Source organism: Typopeltis vanoorti, chromosome 1 (assembly GCF_054136105.1).
Source record: "Typopeltis vanoorti isolate ZY-2024b chromosome 1, IOZ_Tvanoo_1.0, whole genome shotgun sequence".
NCBI lineage: Eukaryota > Metazoa > Arthropoda > Arachnida > Uropygi > Thelyphonidae > Typopeltis > Typopeltis vanoorti.
Window position 1 is genome coordinate 15,223,336 of NC_143549.1, and position 26,967 is coordinate 15,250,302.

A 26,967-nucleotide genomic window follows, 5' to 3' on the forward strand; every position below is an offset into this window, starting at 1 on the left:
GTGGTGAAGGTAGGGAGTTGTAGAGTAGGTGCCCTCCCTCGATGAGTCCTTGGACTCCCTGGAGGTGTCAAATAATAATAATAATAATAATACAAGAAACAAAAATTTGCTCTATAGACCCAACACAAGCATTGGAAAAAAAAGAAAAAAGAATTAGAAATAAAAGAATAACTAATCTGCTGCAGTAAAAATCTACTGCAGTAAAACAAATAATAGAAAAAGCAGAAGAAAACCAATTGCCTCTCTGTTTAGTCTTCATTGATTGTGAAAAAGCATTTGATTCCATCAAAACTAATGCAATAATCAAAGCACTCCAGAATCAGGGAGTTCCTGGAGAATATATGGACCTCCTCCAGGAATATACCACCTCACTGCAACAGCAACAATCCAACTTCACACGAGTAGCAATAAAATATCAATTGAAAAAGGTGTCTGACAAGGAGATTCTCTATCACCCAAAATATTTACAGCAGTCCTTCAAGAAATATTTAATAATATAAACTGGACAAATCTTGGTATAAAAATTATTAATAGAAACTTAACACACCTAAGATATGCAGATGATATCATAATTTTTGCAAACACTCCAGAAGACCTTAATATAATGATAGAAGACCTATATCATGAAAGCAGAAATGTCGGTCTAAAGATAAACAGAGAAAAAACTAAAATCAAGTTTAATCATTTTGTAACACCAAAAAACATAATAATAGAAAACAATTTCTTGGAAAGAGTCTCTTCATACATACTTAGGTCATCTCATTGATCTAAACTGTGGACTCCAAAAGGAAATAAATAGGAGAGTTCAACTTGCCTGGAGTGCATTCAGAAAATTGAAAAGCATTTTTCAAACAATGATGTCCCACTCTGTTTAAGAAGGAAGACATTTAACCAGTGTATACTTCCAGTCATCTCATATGGTTGTGAAACTTGGTTGCTAACAAAACCGCTGGCAAATAAATTAACAACAACTCAAAGAAAAATGGAGAGGTTGATGCTAGGCATCACATTAAAAGATAAGAAGCGAAACACCTGGATAAGAAGCCAGACTCATCACTGACATCATTCTTCACCACAAGTGACTAAAATGGAAATTGGCTGGACATCTATTCAGAAGAGAAGATGAGCGATGGACCACCATACTAACGAACTGGATTCCTAAAGAAGGGAAACGAGGCGCCGAGGACATCCTAAAAGAAGGTGGAGTAATGAATTGTCAAATTTTGTTGCGGAAAATTGGTCAACCATTGCCAAGAACAGAGAAAGGTCGAAAGAACTGGAGGAGACCTTCGTCCAGCAGTGGACAGAAAGTGGCTGAAAAGAAAAAGATATCCTAATCTACAAATTTGCAAATGAAAGTAATAGTGATGGATTAGTAACATTAATAAAAACATTGATGCTAAATTATATTAATATGTGGGATTTAGTGCAATATAGCTTCTATTTAAAGTATTCATTGCCAAGAGGCAATGAATACTTTAAATAGAAGAATGAATGCTTTGTAGTATGAAAGCACAAGAATGTTTGTTGGAAATATTTTGTAAGCAAATTCAAGAAATGTGAGTGGTGTTAGAAGCAGAATAATGAAGTGACTAATATTAAGAATATAAGGTGGGATTGTGAAAGTGTTATAAAGAATGTAGGAGAAAAAGTGAATGATAGAGCACAAAATACGAATGAAAATTTCAAGGAGGTGGGATGAGATGCCAGTGCAGAAAGAATTGCATACTTAAGCAGACTCTTTCAGAGAACAAAACATGACCTCAGGTGACTGGAGAAACAATTGACATGTGGTACAGCTAGAGGAAGAAAAGAAACAGAAAGTACTGTATGGAGATTCAATAATAGGTGTAATCACTGAAAAAGTGACAAAAGTATGTTCCCAGATGAATATAAAGGATGTCAGTGAAGCTATAAGTTTGCAGAAGAAAGAAGTGAACAAGTTAATTGTTTTGGCAAGCATAAATGATGTGAAAGGTGAAAAATATGTAATGAGAGAGGATATAAAGGATATAAAATATAAATGCTGGCAAAGGTTGGTTGATTGGTAGAGCCTCTGCTACTAATGGCTCAGTTAAGTAAGTTTGAGCGCAGTTAGTAGTTGGAAGGGAACAAATCGTTCAATGCTGTTGGCACACTCTCCCTCGATGAGTCTTTGGACTCCCTGGAGGTGTCTAATAATAATAATAATAATAATAATAATAATAAAAGAATTGTTAAAAGTAAAAAAAAAAAATGAAGAGTAAGAAAGTAAAGATTGTGAGTCTGCTGCCTTGGAATGATAGGACAGAATTGAGAAGAAAGGCTATGATTGTCAATGAGAAGATTCTGTAGGAGAAATGGTGTGCAGTTTATAGATGTATGTGGAATGCATTTGATGGATGAAAAGGCCTGTATATGGCTGATATATGATAATTGAATTGAATGGTTTTGGAATCAGATGCTTGGAGAAAGTGTTGTTCAGTAAGAGTTTGGAAGTGAAAAATCCAAGAAACTGGAGATACTGGGGAATCGGTGGGGGGGGGGGGGGGCTATCAAATCAAGCATATGTCTAGCCATCCATGGGGAAAATGAGTATGAATGCAGGGATGACTGAGGAAATGGTCATCCATGGGATAGATGACTATGATTGCAGTAATAATTGTGAAGAGCTAGGTACAGTTTCCCAGGTTTAAGCTGAATAGGCAAGTAATGACATTATGTAAGGATAACTGTAGGCCCCAAGAGGATGTTGAAATGCATGTACATGAATGCCCAAAGTATCAGAAATAAAAGAGAGGAATTTTTTGCAGTGGTCATTGACCAAAAATTATTGGCATCAACAAGACCTGGTTGACAGAGAATAACATAGTTACAGGGATAGAATGCAATGGATATTGTACACTGATGTTCAAAACCTAAGGATGAACACTATTCCTGAAGATTATAACTGCAAATTCAAATGAATCAATTTGGGGCAAATTTTAGAACTGAAGAATTCATGAAAAAAATGGGTATGCATTCAAATTTTAGAATCACATGCAAAGGGATCACATGGCAGCATTCAAAGGGATAAAAGGCAAAAGGTTGCACTAAGTGAATTGTGTTTGAAGGAAACTCTTTTCAGGAAGAAATAAGTTGTGAACTTGGATGTCTTGTAATGTCTCAAAGACATCATCTAGATTTCACTCATGGAAGAATTATTACAAAGCTTGAAGAAGGCAGCAGAATTACTGATATCGAGAGTCTAGAACAGTGGTCGCCAAAGGGGTCGATATGACATTGTTAGGGGTCAATTGGGGGTCGACAGAAAAATATAAGACATCATTGTATGGGTAATATTTAATTCGGTTAACTTGGATTACCTCCATGACAAAAAACATGGAGGTAATGACAATGCAATTAAGAGTGAATCGTGGAATCAGTACCTCCATCTTACAGGTCCATGAATAGGACCTGTAAGATGGAGTAAGGTCATGAAAATAGTTACTGAGGCCAATCAAGTAGACCAAAATGACGTATTTACCAATAAAAGGATGTTGGTGGTTCCTGCTGGCCGGCACAGTGGGAGCGAGATTGCAACACATGTGTGGTTCTTATTTATTGATACTTACAAGTATTCGATCCCAGTCTCATTTTTGCGCATTGACATACAAGTGAGTGTTAAAGTTCTAAAATTCATCAACATACATATTATAATTCAATCATTATTCATTCACAAACTAAACTTCTCTATGTTGAAGAGTTGAGCAGCGCTGGTAGTAATACCAGTGATATTAATACCAGTAGTTTATTAATAGCACTAGTAGTACTAGTGATATTACTAGTGATAGTAATAGTAGTAGTAATAGTAATATAATAATATATACCATATTATACATACAATAAACACTGTATCTAAAAACTCACATAAGCATCTTTTTTGCTTGTCCTATTATAATTACGTAATAGTAAAATATAGGGGGTCGATAAAAAGTCAAGAAACTCTTGAAGGGGTCGACAGGCGAATAACTTTGGCGACCCCTGGTCTAGAATCTTGTATAGTGTTGTATCCAGGCTCTTGGCAATGTTTCAAATGAATGGAATGTGTTTCAGATGTTTGCTAAGAGGTCATCCTCACTCTACCATGGAGCATGAACAGCTGAGAGATGTAATCTTGGGGACAGATTTTTGGTTGTAACAGTAACCAAAACACACCCATGGCAGGTCAGCTTGCAAATTGGCTCCATTCAAGTACAGGCATGCAGATATCTCAACAAACTGTTGCAGGAGGTGAGTTTATGGCATTCTAAAGTCTGACTTGGACTTGATGATGATTCTTTTACAACTGTTGTTGTGAGCTACAGAGTGGGCAGGTGGAGTTTTTGTTTTGAGCCATTCGTGGTGTGCAGAGGTTTTTTCTTTGACAGGATTGGCAAACCTTTTTGAGAACCAAGGTTTGGACACTGGCTGAGAGTTTGGAGTGGAATGAGGGATGAAAGCCTTCATTTCTGTAAGGATGATTTCTGTTATTTATTCAGTCTGAGCAAGTGTTTGGATCAGAATAACTGAAGTGGTAGTCAGATCATGGGAAGAAGGAACATAAGTCACGGAGGTCTTACCATTTGGAACCCTTCTAGTGCCAAAGGACATGATACTGAACTGATGGATGAAGGTAGTTCTGTGGCAAAAGAGACTTGTATGAGGTTGTTGTCCAAGTTCCCAAGAGAAGAACCAACAACCATGGCATACCTGGAAGGAGAACTTGTTAGGAAGAGGTCAAGTGTGTTGGCAATTGAAGGGTGTTGTCAGATATTCTAGATGGAAGGTTGATGATCTGAGATAGGCCATTGCTGATGACAAACACCTCAACATCCCTTCCTGTTCGATCAGTGAAACTGATCGAACAAGAAGGGGAGCTAATGTGAGTTATGGACACTGAAGACCCCCCCCCAAGAAGAATTATCTCACAATTGGAATATTTTGACTGCAGAAAGTCAAGCTTTACAGAGAGAGATAGTTGAAGAGGTCAGAGTGGTTAATGGAGTTTGGAGAGCAATAGAGAGAGCAAAAAGGACAGGTTGGTTTGGTAGAGAAAGTTCAGCCCAAGTTGATTGATCAAACATTGGGGATTCAAGGGTTTGCAGTCGCTGGCATGGTATGTCGATTCTGATGAATGCACAAGTGCTGCAATTGTGATAGAAAGAGCTGTGTAATGGGTAGTTTGGGCAGTTGATGTGGACTGACTAGTGAGGTTGCTAGTTAGGATTTGATAGGAATAGTACTTCTGGTTCAGATGACTGTAGGTCATGGTGCACATTGTTTATGCTGTTAAGGCCACAGATGTTGGTGAAGTGGGTTTAAAAATCTTTTTTTTTTCTTGTTTTTTTTTTTTTTGGTAGAATTAACATTGGTGGGTTGTTTGATTGGATTTCTGTTGTTTTTTTTTATTATTCTTTTGGTTGGAATTTTGATGTTTGGTATGGTTAGATTATTTTTAAGTTTTTTTAAACTATTTTTTGTGGGAGAATTTTTATGATATGCAGTTAAATCGCATTTCTTTGGGTTGTGGTCCATTATATTTGATTAAGAATAGATAAAGCAAAAGTGGAGCATGCAATGAGAGGTGACAGACTTGCAAATATGCCACCCACACAAAGGTGATGAATACACCACGCCTCAAGTGATGGAAAAAAATACTCTGACTGGTGAATGATATTGTAATGAAGTTCTTCAACATCATGTTCAATTGCTCCATGATGCTGTAGGTAAAGAATTCATTTTTATGGGAAAGGTACCCAGGGAATGGAAGGAAGATAAGATAGTGCCACTGCTTAAGGGCGGTAGCAGACTGGAAGTGTCTAATTATAGGCCTGTTTGTGTGTCATCAGTAGTTGTTAAGGTCTTGGAGAAATTAGTGACGGACCATATGCAGCATTGGGCAGATGAGGGTAATGTTATCTGTGAGAATCAACATGGATTTGTTAAGGGGTGCTCTTGCTTTAGTAATATGATTGCCTTTTATAATAAAGTGACAAGAGCAGTTGATGAGGGAAAGGCATATACTGCCATTTTTTTATATTTTGCAGAGGCGTTTGACAGGGTTCCACATGATAAGCTGATATTTAAGTAGCAGCACATGGGTTTAAATGTTAGGTTAGTCAAATGGATTCAGGATTGGCTGACTGATAGGTATCAGAGAATTATGTATGGTGGGGCAATATCAAGGAAGCAGGAGGTTACAAGTGGAGTTCCACAGGGATCAGTACTGGGACCTGTATTGTTTAACCTTTATATCAATGATATTATCAATGGATTACAAGGGGAAATTCAGTTGTTTGCAGATGATGTGAAGCTGAGAAGGGTTATCAGTAATAGTGCAGATGTGGCAGCCCTACAATGAATAAACTAGACAGATGGGAAAATGGGTTGTCAGTTCAATGCAGCAAAATGTAAAGTTTTGAGGTTTGGAATCCATCTATGGGAGGATGCATACTCGGTTGGAGGAGCTGTACTGGAAGAGGTAGGGGAGACAAGATCTGGGAGTGATGATTGATGGAAAATTGAAATTCAGGGAGTATATTGCAAAGGTGGTGAGGGTAACTCAGAGAATTGCTGCAATAATGAGAAGGACGTTGCCCTGCAGAGATAAAAGAGTTATCATTCCATTGTATAAGGCCCTGATCGGACCACACTTAGACTATTGTTCTCAGATTTGGTCTCCAGGATTTGAAGGGAATAAATTGACTGTGGAAAGGGTACAGAGGCAGATAACAAAGATGGTTTCAGGACTGTACAATATGAGTTATGAGGATTGACTGAGGGAATGTGGACTGCAGAGTTTGGTGGATAGAAGAAGGAGGAGAGGTGATATGATTGAGACTTTTAAACTGTTGAGAGGCAGTTACAGGGTACACATTGGAGAGTTATTTCACTTGGTGGAATGGTGGGAAGGAGCGATGACAAGGGACCATCCCTGGAAGTTACGAAAGGAGGCTGTGCACAAGAGGGTGAGGAGTGGTTTCTTTGCATGGAGGGTAGTTTAACCTTGGAATGCATTGTCTGAGAGAGTGGTTGGAGTGGGAACAGTCAATGGGTTCAAGGAGGGGTATGATAAACTTTGCGTTTCTTAAAAACAACTTCCCGCGATATATGTCTTTTGACTCCATGGAGGCCTGGATAATAATAATAATAATAATAATAATAATGTGACACCACATCATACACAAGCAGTGGAGATAATTATGGAAACCGAGGATATTAATCAAATCGATTTGTCAGCATGCTCCCCAGATCTCAAGTCATAGATCATGTTTTGGGTGAAATAGGAAGATTTAGAGATGCATTGCTGCTCAAAATTCTCCTTCAGAAAAAAACAAGGCATTTTCCTTGCTGTGAAGGAGGAGTGGGCCAGTTTGCCTCAAGAATTCCTGAATCACTTGGTGCCAAGCATGGTATGATGTTGTGAGAGCTGCATTACAGTTCAGAGTGGATATATTCTGTACTGAAATGTCTGTAGGCAATGTACATTAATTCCTTAACTAGATCCTTAGAAAATTTGTAACTTTTGCCAAAAACATATTGTATTTAATTGTATACACTTATTGCACACTTTTTTGTGTAATATAATTTATTAGTATTCTGACAATAAATTTATGTCCACATTTAGCTATAGTCATGAACATTTTTTCATTGACAGGTAAAAGAGTAGAGATACTATTAATGATAGCTGAAGAACTTCAACCAACAAAAATAGAAGTAAGGAAGATTGTAGATCTGAGAGAAATGTTTATTTGAGGGCTGTCTTTTATAAGACAGAGCCCAATAAGATAAAATATAGTATTTGTTGCTTCTATAAACCTGGGGGTTTAAAAGAAGATGTGGATGATATGCATTGGCAGATAGCACAACGAGTACAGGTCAAGCAATTATAATGGGTGACTTTAACTGTGCAGATACAGATTGAAAGGAGGAAAGACTGCATGGCAAAATGGAAATGGAATTTATACAGTTATTACTCAGGGATTATTACCTGAAAAAGCATGTGATGGAGAATACCATAGGTTTGAGAGTGTTGAATATGGGAATAGTATCAGAAGATCTATCTATAACTACAGTAGCAGCTCTGACTCTGATTGGGAAAAGTTGTCATACAATCTTGTTCTGGGCAATTGCTCAACATGTGGAATTTTTGTGTAAGAAATGGTTTATGTGGAACTACAAAGCTGGCAATTATGACAAACTGAGGTGGCATCATGGAGCAGTCATGACATAAAAAGTTACAAAAAGAATGAACATTTAGTGCATGGGAAGTGGCAGGGATTGTTTGAGAGACAGGCAGTATCAGATTGAATACCCACATTCAGGAGAATAAACCAAGTAGGAGTTAAGTGGATAAGAGTTAAAAAAAAAGAAAAAAAAAAGAAAACATTGCAGAATTATGAAGAGAGAAGGTGTGTGCATACTCATGTACAATATAAAGGGGTTGTTATATTGTTATATTAGGTTGTTATATTGTTAGATTAGGTTGTTATATTCTACTAAGGGGTTGTTATAGGATCAATGTTGGAGTAGTTCTACAGAAAATAGTGGGAGATCAGGGGAGATCAGGGTCATCCCTGGAAACTGTATAAGGAGGGTGTGAGTAAGGGAGTGAGAGGTAGGTTTCTTTCGTGCAGAGTTATAAATGATTGGAATGCTTTGCCTGAGAGTGTGGTGTCCGCATGGAGTTTGAGTGTGTTTAAGATACGGTATGATGAGCTGTGTGTGTGTGTGTGTGTGTGTGTGTGTGTGTGTGTGTGTGTGTGTGTGTGTGTGTGTGTGTGTGTGTGTGTGTGTGTGTGTGTGTGTGTGATAAAAGGACCTCCCAGATGAGTCTTTGACTCCATGAGGTCTTGGGGTAATAATAATAATAATAATAACGTGCAGTAAGAAGTATAGTAAGGGAGGCTAAATCAGATTTTGAGAGAAAATTGCTAAGCAGGCCAAAGTAAATCCAAAAAAAATTTTTTTTTTGCTAAATAGCAAGTAGAAAAAAGAATGATTATGGAACAATAACTTTACTTATTGCTGATGGTAGGAAAGTAACAGAAGAAGAAGAATTAATTCAGTTACTAAGTGATCACTTTGCAAGGGTATACATCAATGTCATGGCTTTCCAGTTACTGATGTGACAAAGATTGGTGTGAGAATCGAGGTAGATAAACTGGAGGTATTAAGTATATCAATGTAAATACTGCAGTGTGGCTGGATGGTATGCCAGCTCATGTGCTATGAGAATATGCAAGCGAACTGGCAGTCCCTCTGACAAAGTGGTTTTATCTGTCTTAACTATTGAAAGGTTCCAAGGGAGTGGAATGAAGGTAAGATAGTTCCATTATATAAAAGGTCGAAGAAGTGGCAAATTACAAACCAGTGAGTATCTCTGGAGTGGTGGTTAAAGTATTGGAAAAGTTGGTTAAAACTAAAATTCAGGTAAAGTTGAACAAAAGTGTGTGTAGAGGTTGATAGGAATATGGTACTCTATAAGGGACCGCATGTAAAAGAGAGGTCCTGCTTCAGTAATTTATTCATATTTTATAATAAGGTGACATTAGAATGGAATAAAGGAAATGACTACTATGATGCTGCTGGATATTGCAAATGCATTTGACAGAATACTGCAAGGAAAATTATTACATAAGTCAAAGCAAATGGGAATTGATGTGAATCTGTTCATGACACCTCTAGGGAATCCAAAGACTTATCAAGAGAGCACCTTCTCTACAACTCTCTGTGTCAATCAACTACACCAATGCCATCTAATGCCCACCACCACTAGTATTTCCACAGACAATCACAAACATCCATGCCCACAGCGGGATTCGAACCCCTCAACCTTTTGGCTGGAGAGTGGATACACTAACCACTCTGCCAACCAGGCTGGCCAATTGAAGGTGGGGGTTGCAGAGGATTGACAGACCAAGGAGAGGGAGATATGAATTAGAAACATATATGTTAATAAAGAGATTGCACAAAATTCACACACAGAAATTTTTCAATACATGTGGAGTAGAAGGAAAACGAGGGATCACGCTTGGAAGATTTTTAAAAGTGTGGTTAATAATGGAGTGGAGACTAGATTCTTTACTTTGAGAGTGGTAAATGAGTGGAAGGATTGTCACAGTTGGTTGTAAGTACTTCAAAAGTAAAGAAGTTTAAGGAGATGTATAATAGGTCCTGTGTTAATGGATAGTGTTTGTCTCCCGTAATGAGTCTTTTGACTCCATAAGTACCCATATAAATAATAAAATAAAAGCATAACCCAGGCATTTAGTTACTTTCTCCTGAGGTACTCATAAGACAGAAAGTGTTTAAAAAAAATGTTGAAAGACAAAGCCTTTGTACCCATTAATTATTATTATTATTATTCAGGCCACCATGGAGTCAAAAGACTCATTGTGTAATTAATGTAAGGAACCAACAAAACAAAGATAAGTTGTTGGAAAAGTTGGATGGTGTGTAGTGTTTGCGGATAGCTCCTGAACAGATAAGTGTTATTTTGAGTAATACTTGGTGAATTTGCATAGTATTTACATAGTATTGTTTACTTTTTGTATTTTAGCATGTCTGGGTGATTTTTATGTGTTTTTTGAGTATTTTATATAGTAAATTGATAGATACGATTATCTGTGCACATGGTCCCCATTAAAAGAAATACAAAGATGGCGTCCAGGTCACCAGTCCCCCCCCCACCCCCCCCCCCCCCCACCCCCCCCCCCCCCCACCCCCCCCCCCCCCCACCCCCCCCCCCCCCCACCCCCCCCCCCCCCCACCCCCCCCCCCCCCCACCCCCCCCCCCCCCCACCCCCCCCCCCCCCCACCCCCCCCCCCCCCCACCCCCCCCCCCCCCCACCCCCCCCCCCCCCCACCCCCCCCCCCCCCCACCCCCCCCCCCCCCCACCCCCCCCCCCCCCCACCCCCCCCCCCCCCCACCCCCCCCCCCCCCCACCCCCCCCCCCCCCCACCCCCCCCCCCCCCCACCCCCCCCCCCCCCCACCCCCCCCCCCCCCCACCCCCCCCCCCCCCCACCCCCCCCCCCCCCCACCCCCCCCCCCCCCCACCCCCCCCCCCCCCCACCCCCCCCCCCCCCCACCCCCCCCCCCCCCCACCCCCCCCCCCCCCCACCCCCCCCCCCCCCCACCCCCCCCCCCCCCCACCCCCCCCCCCCCCCACCCCCCCCCAATTCCAAGGCTTGAGTTGCTTTACATTTAACTCTACCAGTGAAGATTATTTGACACACATTTCGTGACTCGATGGCTTTTTCCAAAATAGGACTCTTGGGAATGAACTTGGCCCCAAGCTCAGCCACACCCTGCTTGACTAGGATGACTCTTTTCGTCTTATTGCCTTGTGATGTCGCGTGCCTATGTCATCATTCTTATGTCGTTGATATGGATGACCTGATAAGCTCCTGACCTTCGATGAATCTATTCATAAACTATTATTCCAAAGTCTTGGGTTGCCATACAATTAAATCTGTGTAATCAAGATTATTTGCACATCATTCGTGAGTAGATGACTTTCTCCGAGATGGGAATTGTCAGCCCCAAGCTCAATCACCCTGGAGGAACAGCTCGAATCTCTTCGTCTGATCGCAACGTGACACCAAGTGTCCATCTCAGCATTTTTATTTACATTGGATTAAGGTTCTGGTTAGCTTCTGACATTCCATGAACATATTCCTAAAATATTATTCCAAGGCTTGGGTTGCTATTCATGTAATTCCATTTAGTGAAGATTTTTTGCACATGTTTCTTGAATATATGACTTATTCCGAGATGGGATTGTTAGTCGAAAGTTTAATTCCTCATTGGAGGACCAGGGTGACTCTCTTCGTCGGATCGCGTGCTGAAGCAAAGTGTGCATCTCAGCATCCTTGTTTGGAATGCAGGTTCTAACAAGCTTCTGAGATTCCATAAACCTATTCGAAAACTATTTTCCATAGACATGAGTTGTTATACATTTAATTTTGTGGAGTGAAGATCATTTGGCATATCTTTCATGACTAGATGATTTTTTTCTGGGTTTCTGAGATAGAGTTGTTGGCCCACCCTGGAAGACCAGAGTAGCTGTATTCGTCTGATTGCTTTGTCTATATGGAGGTTCTGACAAGCTTCTGCATTCCATGAAACTGTTTGTAATCTATTATTCCAAGGCTTGGATTGCTATTCATTTAACTCTGTCCTGTGAAGATTATTTTTGGATTACTATACATTTAAGCCAATCTAGTAGAGATTATTTGTCACGTTTCATGATTAGATGATTTTTGTCAAATAGCATGTTGGTCCCAAGCTCAACCCCCCTGGATGAAAGTTTGACTCTTTTCGTCTGATCACTTTGTGGTGCCCGGTGTCCATCTGAGCATGTTTATTTCCATGGTATGAAGGTTATGTCAAGTATTATTCGACATTCCTTTTCTGTTCGTAATGTATTATTTTAAGGCTTGGGTTGCTGTACATTTAATTTCGTCCAGTGAAGATTATTTTGGTACACGTTTCTTTACTAGACAGTCTGAAATTATATGGTGCTGTTCGTAATCTATTATTCCAAGGTTTGGATTGCTATAGATTTCAGTCTGTCCAGTGGAAATTATTTGGCACATGTTTCATGATGGTGATATTTTGCAAGATGGGGTATTCTGTCGAAAACACGTTTTTTAACATATTTCAGTCCCCACTGTGGAGGACAAACGTGACTCTTATTGCCTGCTGATGAGATAAGACAAATATCAGCATTCTTATTTCCATGGTATGGAGTTTCTGTGAAGCTTCTAATAAAACTGTTCATAATCTATAATTCCTAAGCTTGGATTGTTATACACTTAAGTCTCTCCAGTGAAGATTATTTGGCATATGTTTCCTGATTAGACGATTTCTTTCGAGATGGGGTTGTCGGTCCCATGCTCAACCCCCAACCTTAAGAAACAGTATACAGATAACCCTCGTATAACGCGGTACTTATACAACGCGGTTTCGATATAAGACGGTCAACAAATTGTATTAACCCTTTATATTTTCATATATTTTTCAACGCGCAACTTAAAAATCATATTTTATCTTAGTTGAATTTGCGTCCGCCCTATCGCGCATATAGTTATAAGTAGCAAATTTATATTAGGGAAATAGCCTTTAGCACAGATGTACGTCAATTGTTTGCAGTATAAAATATTTATTGTTGAAAATTGTCTTAGGAAAGGGCATTAGAAATCATAAGTGTGTTAATCTCAAGCTGAGCACTTTATTTTTTGGTGAGTTACACACAATATGTAATGCTTTTTTATGTAAAAAAAAATTTTAATAGTAATGGCCACTTAGAGCGCTTTTGCGATATGATTGAAAACGAAATTAGTGAATTAATTGATGGGGATTTTTTATTAAATAATTTAAGGCAATTACAACGTCAACTAGGATATACATTAAAATAAATTTTAATATACTTCAGTATTTCGGCAAAGTCACGTTGCCATTTTCAATAAACTTAAAAACAAAATACGTGCACACAGACACAACAAACAGTAAATGAGGATGAAGCAGGAAGCTATTATTTCTCCTAAAGTCCTGATGGTGCCCCTCAATCCCCATCAATTTTGGTATTCTTGGGCGATTGAGCTGAAGGCTTCTGATGTAGGTTTCCCAAATTTGAGGTAGACTTATGCAGCCAAATTTGTTGCGGTTTGGATTGTTTCTTAGGGCTGAAGCTGATTCCATGAAAAGCCTTTCATATTTGTATTTACTACGGTGTATTATCGTGGCTTTCTTCAACCGTATTCTATGGCAGGTGTCCAGCGCATTATCAGCAAGACCAGAGTGGCTTTATTAGTGAAACCGGATGTAGTCCTTGTGTTCTGAAATTCTGATATTTGGTCTAGGGGGGGGGGGGGTTGATCTTTAGTAGAGCGGATAAGGGATGCCAATTTTTTATATGGTCTGTAACAAGAAGTTAAGTCATGTTTTTTTTTAGGATTTTTGTAATTTTTTCCGAGGTACCTCGGATATAGGGTATGGTGATGGATTTAGAGTAATCCTTGTTGTGAGGGGGGGGGGGATTTATTCGTTTCAATATGTTTTGGATATTTGGGGTGGGTAGCCATTGGCTGAGAAAGTGTTGAGAATGTGGTTTAGTTCTGTGGTTAGGACATTGTCATTTGAACAGATAAGTTTAGCCCTGTTGTGTAGTATCTTAATGACTCCATATTGTTGCAAGGAGGGGTGTTGGGATTGTTGGTGAATGTATCTGCCTGTATGGGTGGGTTATCTATAGACTGAGAAAACCAAGGTTCCATCAGGTTGGCGGGTGACTAGTGTGTCTAAGAAAGGAAGACAGTTGTTTTCAACTGTCTTCCTTTCTTAGTTGTCAGTGTGTTTGAGTGTAAGGTTTTCTATGCTGGCTTTGAAATGCGCTGAGTTTTTTTATGTGTGAAGGTGTGTTTCCAGTATAGCGTGAGAGAGCTTTGGCCAAATGTTTAGCAAGTTTGTATGTGGGGAAATCAATGCAGTCCACTATGGGACGTAATGGCACATTTTCCTTATGTATTTTTGGGAGTCCATAAATACGGGGGGGATTTAAATGATTTTAATTTGTTAGTAATTTCACAGAGGCCAAGAAGTGACCTTCGTAAGGAGCCTGTAGAGTTTTATAATTTGTCAGTTGGTGGGATTGTACTCGATAGGGAGGTAAGTTGCCCAATCTAACAATAGAGCTTTCAGCTTACCTGTGTAATCGTTTTGGTTAAGCAATACTGTGGCATTCCCTTCATCACTTTGGTGATTATTATTTTCTTGTTTTTCTTTAATTCTAGTAGAGATTTAATTTCCTTACTGGGCATGTTGGCTTTTGGTGGTTTAGCTTTCGTCAGAACACAAACCTTTCGTCATTTAGTGTGAAACCTGAAGCACTCGACGCCCTCGCACGTGGCCGCAACTTCGCCATTGCGCCCAGCCCGCTGAAGATATTATGATACGATTTGTGCACGGGATACGACACCTTCCAAACCACGTCGCCAACGATATTAGACTGGATATAGCTTGCGTTCTGACCAAAGCTAAACCACCAACAGCCAACATGCCCAGTAAGGAAATTAAATATCTACTAGAATAAAAGAAAAACAAGAAAATAATAATCACCAAAGCCGATAAAGGGAATGCCACAGTAATGCTTAATCAAAAGGATTACACAGGTAAGCTGAAAGCTCTATTGTTAGATTGGGCTACTTACCTCCCTACTGGTAACACACCTTCACACATAAAAAAACTCAGCCCACTTCAAAGCCAGCATAGAAAACCTTACACTCAAACACACTGATATAATGGTCAGTTTTGATGTCTCCTCCTTATTCACAAATGTCCCACTCAAAGAATCTTTAGAGCTAATCTAAGCTAAATTTCCTCCCGATATCACAGCCCTATTTCAGTTCACTATGAACTCAGGCTATTTTGTTTGGCAAGGAAAATTCTACAAATAAATAGAGGGGACAGCCATGGGTTCTCCACGCTCCTCACCCTTGGCCAACTTTTATATGGAGACTTTGGAAGAGAAAGCCATAAACTCTGCCCCATAAAAACCAACCATTTTGCTTAGCTATGTTGATGATGTGTTCGCTATTTGGCCACATGGCTCCGATGCACTCCTCTCCTTCGTAACACACTTAAACAACCAACACCCCAGAATCAAATTCACTCTGGAAGAAGAAAGAACAACTGCCTTCCTTTCTTAGACACACTAGTCACCCGCCATCCTGATGGAACCTTGGTTTTCTCAGTCTATAGAAAACCCACCCATACAGGCAGATACATTCACCAACAATATGGAGTCATTAAGATACTACACAACAGGGCTAAACTTATCTGTTCAAATGGCAATGTCCTAACCACAGAACTAAACCCCATTCTCAACACTTTCTCAGCCAATGGCTACCCACCCCAAAAATCCAAAAAATATTGAAACGAATAAACCACAACCCCCCCCCCCCCTCACAACAAGGATTACTCTAAATCCATCGCCATACCCTATATCCGAGGTACCTCGGAAAAAATTACAAAAATCCTAAAAAAACATGACTTAACTTCTTGTTACAGACCATATAAAAAATTGCCATACCTTATCTGCTCAACTAAAGACCAACCTCACCCCCCCCCCCCTAGACCTACCTGGTGTATACCAGGTCCCTTGCAACTTAAGCTGTCCTTCTTTGGCCAAACAGGCAGGACAGCAAATATCAGAATTTCAGAACGCAAGGACTACATCCGGTTTCACCAATACAGCCACTGTGGTCTTGCTGACCATGCGCTGGATACCTGCAATACGGTTGAAGAAAGCCACGCTAATACACCGTAGTAAATACAAATATGATCGGCTTTTCATGGAATCAGCTTCAGCCCTAAGAAACAATCCAAACCTCAATAAATTTGGCTGCATGAGACTGCCTCAAATTTGGGAAACCTACATCAGAAGACCTTCAGCTCCATCGCCCAAGAATACCAATATTGCCCGCTAGGGGGAACCACTAGGACTTTAGGAGAAATAATAGCTTCCTGCTTCATCCTCATTTACTGTTTGTTGTGTCTGTGTGCACGTGTCTTGTTTTTAAGTTTATTGAAAATGGCAACGTGACGTTTTCCGAAATATTGAAGTATATTAAAATTTATTTTAACGTATATCCTTGTTGACGTTGTCTTAAATTATTTAGTAAAAAATGCATAACCTACGTCTAAGCCTTTCCACTGGTACAATTAATAGATGACGTCGAACCAAATGGCGGGGAAAGTTCTGCCAAAGATTCTGATTGCGATAAATCCGTTAAAGAAATTAGCAGAAGGATTGAATTTGGCAAGAAAGTTATTTTATGGATAATGATCTGTCAATGGAGCGCTCCGGAAAATTCACGAGAAAATTGGATGTTTGTTTAGCTCCGTATTATGAACTTAATAAAAAAAATTGCAGCATAGTGGTAAGCAAGATCTTATTACTGACTTCTTGATAACTGAACCAGCCGAAGTATGCAAATGAGAATTATACAAATGATGTCCAAGAGATATCAAGTGATGACGACGTCCGGCCACTCGTAAATAAAGAACATCTATGAAATGTTAGTTTGAAGAAAGTGACGACGATTAAAATATACACTTTATTTTATTTTGCCTAAAACATTTATGTATTATGTGAAATGAAGTTTACGTACAATTTATAGTTTTTTATAATTTTATACTATGTATTTGTTTCATAGTTTATATGAATTACATGAATTTACATGAATTACTTGAATTAAATAAAAATATTTTTTTGTGGGATATGTCATTGTTTATATAATCATATAAAAAAAAAAACGATTTCGGAACCTAACTGTACTTTTTCTATATGATCTGAGTGTCGCATAATGCGATTTACATAACGTACCATTTCTATGGAACCTAACATCCACGTTATATGAAGTTACCTGTATTATTTAGCACCTAGACTACAGAAAAAACATTTTATAAAATCTATAACCTTAAAAAATGTTGCTCTTTTTACTCTGATTTCTTTTACTGTAAACAGAGCCTTTGTTTTGGAATTCAAACTGGTTTTTGGGCATTTGAAGTTTTCTTTAAGCAGAGTGGTCATATTCACCAGATAGCAAAACCCATTATAAAAACCAAGCCTTCGTCAATGCAAGAAGTGTGGATGCTGCACTCCAAACTCTGCCTCAATGCTTTTTGACTGGCTGACATAGCTATAGAACTACTAACAACACGAAGTTGTAAACAGAATTTGGCTGATGGAGACCAGCTAGAAACTTCAATAAAGTTACACAAATCCCATATTATGGTGGTCATAGACATGACGACAGTCATGCAGTCTCTGCGTCATGTAGAAAAATTCTTCAGTCTCTAAAAAAGGACTGAAGAATTTTCGAGAATATATCTGCAAGATAGATTACATGAATTTTTTGAATGTAATGTGTAAGCTTTTTGTTTGTTTGTCTTTTCTAAGATTTTCCTATGTCTAAAGAGAGCATGAAAGATTTTCTTGTCAGTTTTTTTAGAAATGGGAGTGTATGGGAATCTCAAGTTTATTTTTAATCAGGCATGGGTTATACCATTTGCTACTAATATTTGAATTATTTTTGAATATTTGAATGTTATTGTAGTTCATATGAGAGAGAGAGATGTGGCTTCTATTGGCTAAACACTGAATTTTGCTAGATTGGATTGATTTTTACATTCTTAAAAAGAACTATTATTATTATTATTATTATTATTTACACTACCTGGATTCACAATGCACTCCTGCAATGCATTCTACTGTTAGTGAGTAGAATGCAATGCATTCTACTCACTAACAACATTCCGCATAAAAAATCTACTCCTCACACATTTCTTCACCACATCTTGATACAGCTTCCAGGCCTCTAATTCTTTCCATCTTAACACCCACTCTTTTTTATAATTCCTTGTGTATTAATCTGATAAAATTCCTTAAATAACTTGAAGGTCTCTATCATATCTCTACTATTCCTCCTATCCACTAACCTCAGTAATCCACATTCTCTCAAACGCTCTTCATAACCAACACTCCAGCGTCCTGATATCACTTTGGAGAAACTTGTTGACATTCAATTTAAAAGCCTGTATATTGTATTCCTTGGGAAATACCTCAGGGGGAAGACTTCCACAGTACTGCAGTAGCAGAGATGAAGGAGGAGGAAAAGAAAGTTTTTCTATGGATTTCAAGGTGTACTGTGAAGGGATGTTGGGAGGTGGCTGTATGTGTTCCAATGGTGATTAGTTGCAGCCTGACACAGAATAAGTACCCTCTGTGAATTTTATCTTCCTTTCCATTCTACATACAAGATCAAATTCTTTATTCTCTCTATATATAATTAATTACATAGCTATATTCATTGTTATGCAATCAATCATAATATGCTTTTAACATATATAAATAGAGATGCCATGTAATAAGTATGCAGAGTCATTTACTGTTTCATGTATGAACTTCCACCATGTTTCTTTTATCTTTTAGAACTGTAATTTAGTTTCTAACTATATTTAACAGTAATAAAAAAAAAGAGATACTTGAAAATAATCATTTAACAACAGATTTTTTTTTAGTGGTTACAGTAGCCTTTAGTACAGGTATTCTTCAGAACATGATGTGCTTCTTCCACTCCATTCTTTGCAGCATACTTGATCAGTTCATGAGCTTCTCTAGTAAGATAAATAAAATCAACTTACAAATCATTATCAGAATGCATCATATACATATATGCAATTTTTTTTTCGTTTTTTTTTTTTCTTCAAAGAGTGGCTGTTGGTGCTCACTCTTTGCTAGCAAGAAAGATTGAAAATTCAAAAGACATGAAAAGAAAAGAAAAAAAAACGAAAAAAAATATTACTGATATTTTTAGCTCACAGTGTGATAATGTTTTTGGAATAAGAATAGCAAACTAAACATATAACACACAGTTTATTAAGCATAAATTTTTTGCTCAAGTATATGAAAAAAATAATTAACATGTATCTAATAATTTTTATTAAAAATTTTCTATAGCAAATATAAAAAAAGTTTTAAATATCAGATATCTTAACAATAAAATAGTGAATTTACAAATGTAAATTGTATCCTTATTTGCATACTGGGTAAACATTAAAAAATATACAAAAAAAACCTTGAATATTATAAATATCCAAATGTACAGTACACACATCACCATCAATAAAAGTGCCATACATTGCATGTCTTCCCAAAAAGACACTGCATATATACTGCTCGAAACAATTAGGGGATATTCTTGTTAAAATTATTTCATGCTAAAATGTATAATTTGTTAAATTTGTAATAAATATCGATAATTTAAACAATATCTCATTAATTACACCCTATCCATAAGTAAGAAATATTTATTCATGTATAAAGTACCCAATAGTTATAAATATTTGTAGAAATTTATAATTATCTGACAAACTAAAATATCTGCTAATTGTTTTGCGCAGTGTATATCTATGACATACATATAATGGACATAAGAGTCTCATATAAATGAAACCATAGTAAGATGATATATTTTTAAAAAATTATTTCATTTATAAGTGTTAAACCTGACAAGAATTCATATTCGTCTTCATTCTTATTTTATCAAGTGTGAGCAATATGTAATTTCATCATCATGGCTTTCTGAGGGATAGGTCATGCTTCAATAACTTACTTTCTATAATAAGGTGAGAGCCAAGATGGATAAAAGTAATGACTCCACAGTCAAACTCTTGGACTTCACAAAGGCATTTGATAGGATACCACATGGAATTCTGATCAGTAGCGCACTCAGGGCTTAATCTTGGGGGGGGGGGAGTTGAGTTGACGATTTAAGAATATACACTACGCATCGCATACGACCTATGACTGAGCATCTGCAATGATCGCTAATTCATAAGTAGTATAGAAATAGAAAACACGACACAACATAAATAAAAAAAAAAAAATTAATTTTAACTTGGAAAAGATTTTTGGAAATTTTTCTAGTGTTTTTTTCTCTTTTTCTTTGAAGGGAAGAGTCCCTTCTCCCCCCCCCGCCCTCTGGGTGTGCCACTGATCCTGATAAATAAGTTACATCAAATATCAGACAGTAGTTTATGCAGATACACAGTCCTGTAGAAAGATTATGACGAATGACACTTGTGATAGTTCACACTTCGACCACTGTTATTTAATCTAATCAGTAATATCGAAAATAATCTGAAATGAAATATTCAGTTGTTTACAGATCATGCACAATTAGGTAGAGCGATAGTCATCAAAGATGATGTTCAAATTATGAGTATTATTATTATTATATAAAGTGCTTCCATGGAGTCAGAAGACTTATTGTGGGAGACCCAACATAATAACAACAACAACAGGTATTGTGTGAATAACGGTTAGTTATTCACATAATACCTGTCATACCTCCTCTTAAACTCATTCACAGATGAAGCATTCACAACCACCTCTGGCAATGTATTCCACCCATTTACAACCCTCCAAACAAAAATCTCGTTCTAACACCCTTGTTAACCACACTCTTACACAATCTCTAGGGATGATCCTTCGTTATCTTCCTTCCTGCACTGATCTTAAAAAAGTATTAGTATCAATCCTATAAAACCCTTTTAATAATTTATATGCCTCTATCATATCTCCTCACCTATGTCTATCAACTAGTTTTTGAAGCCACAGACCTTCAATCTATCCTAGTAGGAGACACAATTTTCGTCACCCGCCTCTGAATCTGGTCACCTGAATCCAGGTGACCAGATCTGTGCACAATAGTACAAATGGGGTCTTATTAATGCCTTATAAAGTGGGACAATCACTTCCTTATCCCTGCTTGTCAGTGTGTTCTTCAATAACCATGTAATCCGATGTGAAGTTTTGGCAACCTTTGCAATATGCCCTCGAAATTTAAGTTCTCTGTCCACAATAACTCCCAAGTCCCTAGTCTCATCAATTTCTTGCAGTTCAGTTCCATTAATACAGTAAACAGCATTTGATCTCATCCTTCCGAAGTGCATCACCTTACACTTGGCCACATTGAACTGACAGCCATTTAGTTTAGCCCAAACCGTCAGCCTATTTAAGTCATCCTGCAAGATATCCATCTCATCTGAATTAACTATCGCTCTTCCCAGTTTTCTATCATCAGCAAACAAGTGGATATCTCCTTTCAAAGTATTCCCAATATCATTGATGTACAAATTAAATAATAGAGGACCAAGCACTGAGCCCTGATGCACACCACTAGTCACCTGCCTTCTACTGGACTCAGCTCCACCATAAACCACTCTTTGATATCGATCCACTAGCCACCCTCTAATCCAAATCACTAGCCTCGGATACATACCCATTTGCTCCAATTTATGAAACAGAGTTCCATGTGTAACCTTGTCAAATGCCTTTGAAAAGTCCAGCAGGATCACTGAAAAAGGATTTCCTTTATCCAACTCCATTGTTACTTCTTTATAGAAAGTGAGCAAATTGCTAAGGCAAGATCTACCCTTCACAAAACCATGGTGCCCCTTATAAAGTATCATATTGCTGTCCACCCAGTCCTGAATTCTAATTTTTATCAATTTCTCCAGAACCTTAACCACCACTCCCGATATACTGATTGGTCTATAATTTGCTACCTCAGTCCTGGAGCCCCTTTATGTAGCAGAATCATTACATAACTAAAAACTGAATATATAGGAACCATTACACAAAAATAAAAGTAAAAACAGAAAAACCTGGAGGGTGGAAGCTGACAAGCGTCAGTCATTTCGGTAGGTGTGCAAAATCGTTCGCAGAAAAATTACAAAAATTAAAAGTCTGATGTGATGAAAGATCTAATAAGTGACTTCCAAATGTCACATAAAATCATTCCTTGGTTTCTATTGTGCCTTGTGAGTGGATCACCATCATAGCTTTTTTAATGATGAGGGCCCTGAAGTAGTCTCCCATGTAAAGCATGGAGCTCTTGTCCCATTCAATATTGTGGTGAGTGTGGGAGAAATGAGATACCAAGCCTGAGCTGTCTTCTCTGTTGCTATTGACGTCTTCAATATACTCCTTTCGCCTTATTTCTAAACTTCTAGCTGTTTGCCCTATGTAAGTAAGGCCACAAGAACATGGAATATTGTAAACTCCAAGATGTTTGTTGAAATGGTTGTGGTCCTTAGACGAGCATAACAGAGTTCGTACAGTCACAATGGGTTTGAAGGCCATTCTTAGATCATGAGATTTCAGGGGATTGTCGATTTTTAGAGAACGTTTGCCAATATAAGGGATGGAAACCTAGTCTCTGTAGTGAAAGTCATGGATCTGATGTGGAGAGGAAGAAGATAATAGTATTCTTTGTACCATATTTTTAGAACATCGATTGCTGACCAATAGTTGGAGAAGAGAATGTGATTCTTTTTTAATGTTCCTTCATCTCTTATAACAGAGATCGCGCTCTTTTTCAGTGTAAGTACAATACCTAATTTTTTCGACATATGGTGGTACGAAGAGAAATGTAGATAATGACCTGTATTAGTGGACTTACGGTATTCGTTAAGAGATGCCTCCTGCTTTTTTCGAAATTAGAACGTCTGGGAAAGGTAATTTTTCTTCATTTTCAAGTTCTAAAATGAATGGATTTTATGGTGGAAGGAGAAGTTTAGAAATAAGGCAAAAGGAGTACACCCTCTGTCCAAAAAGAAACTGAACTTTTGATAGAAAATAAAACACAGACCAATTATAATTATTCAAATAATTTATTTCAATCAATATACTCTCCCTCAGCTTCGATACAGCGTTTGGCACGGTCAATTAATTAGTTAAATAAGTTTTTTGTATCGGTTTTTGGGATGCTGTTGAAGGTCGTGGTTACTGCTGCTTGAACAGCAGTAACCACGACCCTTATTTATTAAAATAAATAAAAATTGAAAAATCAACGTTTTCAATGGTGTCGTATCGCTTTCCTTTCATCGGCAAATGAAGTCGGGGAAGAGAAAGAAGTTACAGGGTGCTAAATCAAGTGAATACGGCGAGTGATCCAACACACAAACTTGATTTTTGCTCAAAAACTGTCTCACAATGTTCGAACGAAGATGGTGCATTATCGTGCAAAAGTGGCCAGCTGCCTGCATCACGATATTCATGCCGTATGTGACGAATTCTCGCTATGAATCGCTTCAAACCTTCGAGATAAAACTCACCATTGACCGTTTTGCCAGGCAGAACGAAGTCTTTGTGGATAATGCCCTTAGAATCGTAGAAACAAATCAGGATTGTCTTTACTTTTGACTTCTCCAAGCTACTTTTTTCAGATGCTCCTCTTCTGGTGGTCTCCACTCTGTACTTTGGCGCTTTGTTTCGGGCTCATACTCAAAACACCACGTTTCGTCACCAGTAACGATCGTTTCAAGGAAGTTTGAGTCCTCACGAGCGGTTTTAATGAGGTCCTTGCAGTCTTCAATTCGATACTTTTTTTGGTCGTCGGTCAACTTGTGGGGAACAAATCGCGAATTCAATTTATGAAGGCCCAAAATATTGTGCACAGTTGATTTTGGAATCCCCAATTCATCTTCAATCAATCTAACGGACGATTTCGGGTTTTCTTTGATGAAATCATGCACTTTTTTGATGTTAACTTTGCTCGGTACAGTTTTTGGACAGTCCGGCTTTAGTCGTCCTCAAGCGTCTCACGACCACTTTAAAATCGCTTAAACCACTCGTAAACTTCAGTACGTAAACTTGTTTATGACATTTGTTTCATTAGAAGCCGAGTTATAGTGCCAAGCGTGACAGTGTGTTTTGACGAACGATCCGAAAATTAGTTTCAAACAGAGCTGCAATTGTGTTAAATTCGATGCGTTTCGGTAAAACTTTTACCAAGTTTAACACAATCGCAACTCTCTGTTAGAAACTCATTTTGGGATCGTTCGTCAAAACACACTGTCACTCTTGGCACTATAATTCGGCTTGTAAAGAAACAAATGTCATAAATAGTTGACACAACACTAATGAAGGTTGCCGCTTTCGGCAACAAAAAGATACAAGATAAACTAATAAAAAGAAACTAGTGGCGCCACTAGTTTCTTCTATTTTCGAAAAGTCCGGTTTCTTTTTGGACAGAGGGTGTAGGTTAGCGTTTCTAATAATGCTTCATATATCATTGGTTAGGATTAGGTTGACATGTATCTATTTTTTAAGAATACATTCAGAATCTACATATACAGTATTAGAAAATGAACTTTTGAAGAATGACTGAAATTTTTAAAAGTAATCAAAGGATATTCTAGTTTTTCGTTTATTTTAGGTAATGTAATGTATGTGGGATTATTATTCCTACAATCAATTTCATGTATGTTTAGTTTTTCTTCTGTCTCATAATGAACTGATATACATCTGTCACATATATAAATATTTTTCATGCTTTTGTCTTTTATCCAGAAAATCGGTGAATTTTTTTGATGTTTAAGATAAAATTACTGCTACAAAATACGGATTTTGTGCCAGTCATGGCCTCTAACTTTATGACAAACTTTACGAGTTTATGATAAAACTAACTTTATGATAAATGATGCAGTATCTCAATATATGGCTAGAGTTCCAAGAATAAACAGGGTGGGAGTGAAATGAATGAGTAACCTTATTAAGCAAGAGATCCACAAGAAGATGATGTGGAACGAATATCGTGAGAATAAGAGTGAGAGGAGTTATGAAAATATATAAAGCGCAAGCCAGAAAAGTAACGAATATTGTGCGAAAAGCTAAATTGGAGTATGAAAAGAAATTAGGTTTCTCGCTATGCCGCAAGAAAAAGAAAGAATGAATGTGTAGGAATAATTTTACTGAATGCAGATGGTACTCGAGTGTCAGAAGCTTGTTCAATTAACGACTGCTCATTTTGCTAAGATATATCAACCTGGTCCACATACTTCTCTAACTTCAGGTGCTATACAAAATATTTTCAGATTTTTTTTTTTTTGATATGTTCACACTATATAATTTTTAAATTTACTGGTATGATGGTGTTTCAAAAATGTAAAAAAAAAAAAAAGTACGGGAAAATGCAGTGAAAGAATATACTTTTCGAGCTGTCTTCCTTTAGGTATGATCTGGTAGATTACGCGCTAAATGATTGGGAAGTCCCCACGCTATCATCAGGTCAGGTTCCTTTCCTGCACTGCGTGATAGCATTTTGCAGTACCGCTTTATTTGCTGTACCAACGAAAATAGTTCAGGCATGAGGGGATTATTCACAGTGCATGTTTTTGAAGATTGGTGGAAACCGAAGCCAGAACCTCTGCTCTCTGAACATTTCAATGATAGTCAGTGGTCATTACACAATAAATAACGGAAAAAACTCACGTAGAAAGATTATTTATTAGTATAATTTTCGCCTGTGTGTCACAAGCATCTTCAGTACATTAAGCTCAAAATTAAACACTAACTGACAATTCCAAAAAGCGCCACCTAAGTAGCTGGTGTAAAGATAACTAAAAAGGTCAATAACTTTCCTAAAAAATAAAAAAATAATAAAAATAAAAAATTTAAAAAAAAATAAAAATAAATAAAAATAAAATAAAATAAAAATACAATAAAAAGTTAGGAAAGATTAGCTGATTTGTAAAGTACTATCTCCCATAAAGGGGATAGACGTAAGCCGTCGGATCTGTTTAAGTTAGGAGAATGAAGTAGAGTTTCACATGTTTCTTTATAAAGGCGTTCCATGAGAAACTGACTTTTGTGAAGAACTCTTGTCTTTCTCCAATGAACTCTGTGTCTAGTGAAGATGGCATGTTCAGAAAGTCCAGATTTTTCAGGTTTAAAGTATTCAATATAAGATTGGTGTTCTTCTAGCCGAATAGAGGCAGATCTTCCCGTTTGTCCGAAATAAGATAATCCACAAGAGCACGGAATCTGGTAGACACCTGGATGATTAAGATGTGGAAGCTTGTCCTTAGGAGAAGTGAGAAAGGTGGAGATTTTTCTAAACGGTCGAAAGGCAACAAAAATATTCAGTGGTTTTAAAACTTTTGCTATACGTTCACTGATGCCTTGTACATAAGGGATAGTAATGCGCGTTGTTTCCTCTGTGTTTGAAGAGGAAGACATATTAAAACTACTCAAAGTTCTTTTAATGAAGCAATTCTTATAACCATTAGATAGAAAGGAAGAAGTTATGTATTGTAGTTCTTTCTGTAAAAGATCGTCTGTAGAACAAAAGGAGTGGGCCCGATGAACCAGTGTTTTAATAGTTCCTGCCTTTTGACTGGGATGGTGATGAGATTCCACATGGATATAACGGCCTGTATGAGTCTTCTTTCTATAAACTGAGAAATGTAGGTTATCATCATCAATTAGAAGATCTAAAAAGGCTAACTGCTTATTTGATTCTACTTCTAGGGTAAACTTGATCCTAGGATGAATAATAATCTTGATCCTAATAAATAATCTTTCTACGTGAGTTATTTATTGTGTACCGAT

At 37.7% G+C, this 26,967-nt stretch overlaps 1 protein-coding gene across 1 annotated transcript in view; it reads right to left on the reverse strand.

Annotated features, from left to right (window-relative positions):
* Window positions 1-19,084: 19,084 nt before the first annotated feature.
* Window positions 19,085-26,967, reverse strand: part of LOC150109802 (uncharacterized) — a 57,679-nt gene continuing 49,796 nt past the window's right edge. Inside the window, exon 5 of the mRNA XM_090396221.1 lies at window positions 19,085-19,184. Coding sequence (XP_090252347.1) covers window positions 19,085-19,184 — 100 coding nt within the window. The remainder of the gene's footprint in view (window positions 19,185-26,967) is intronic.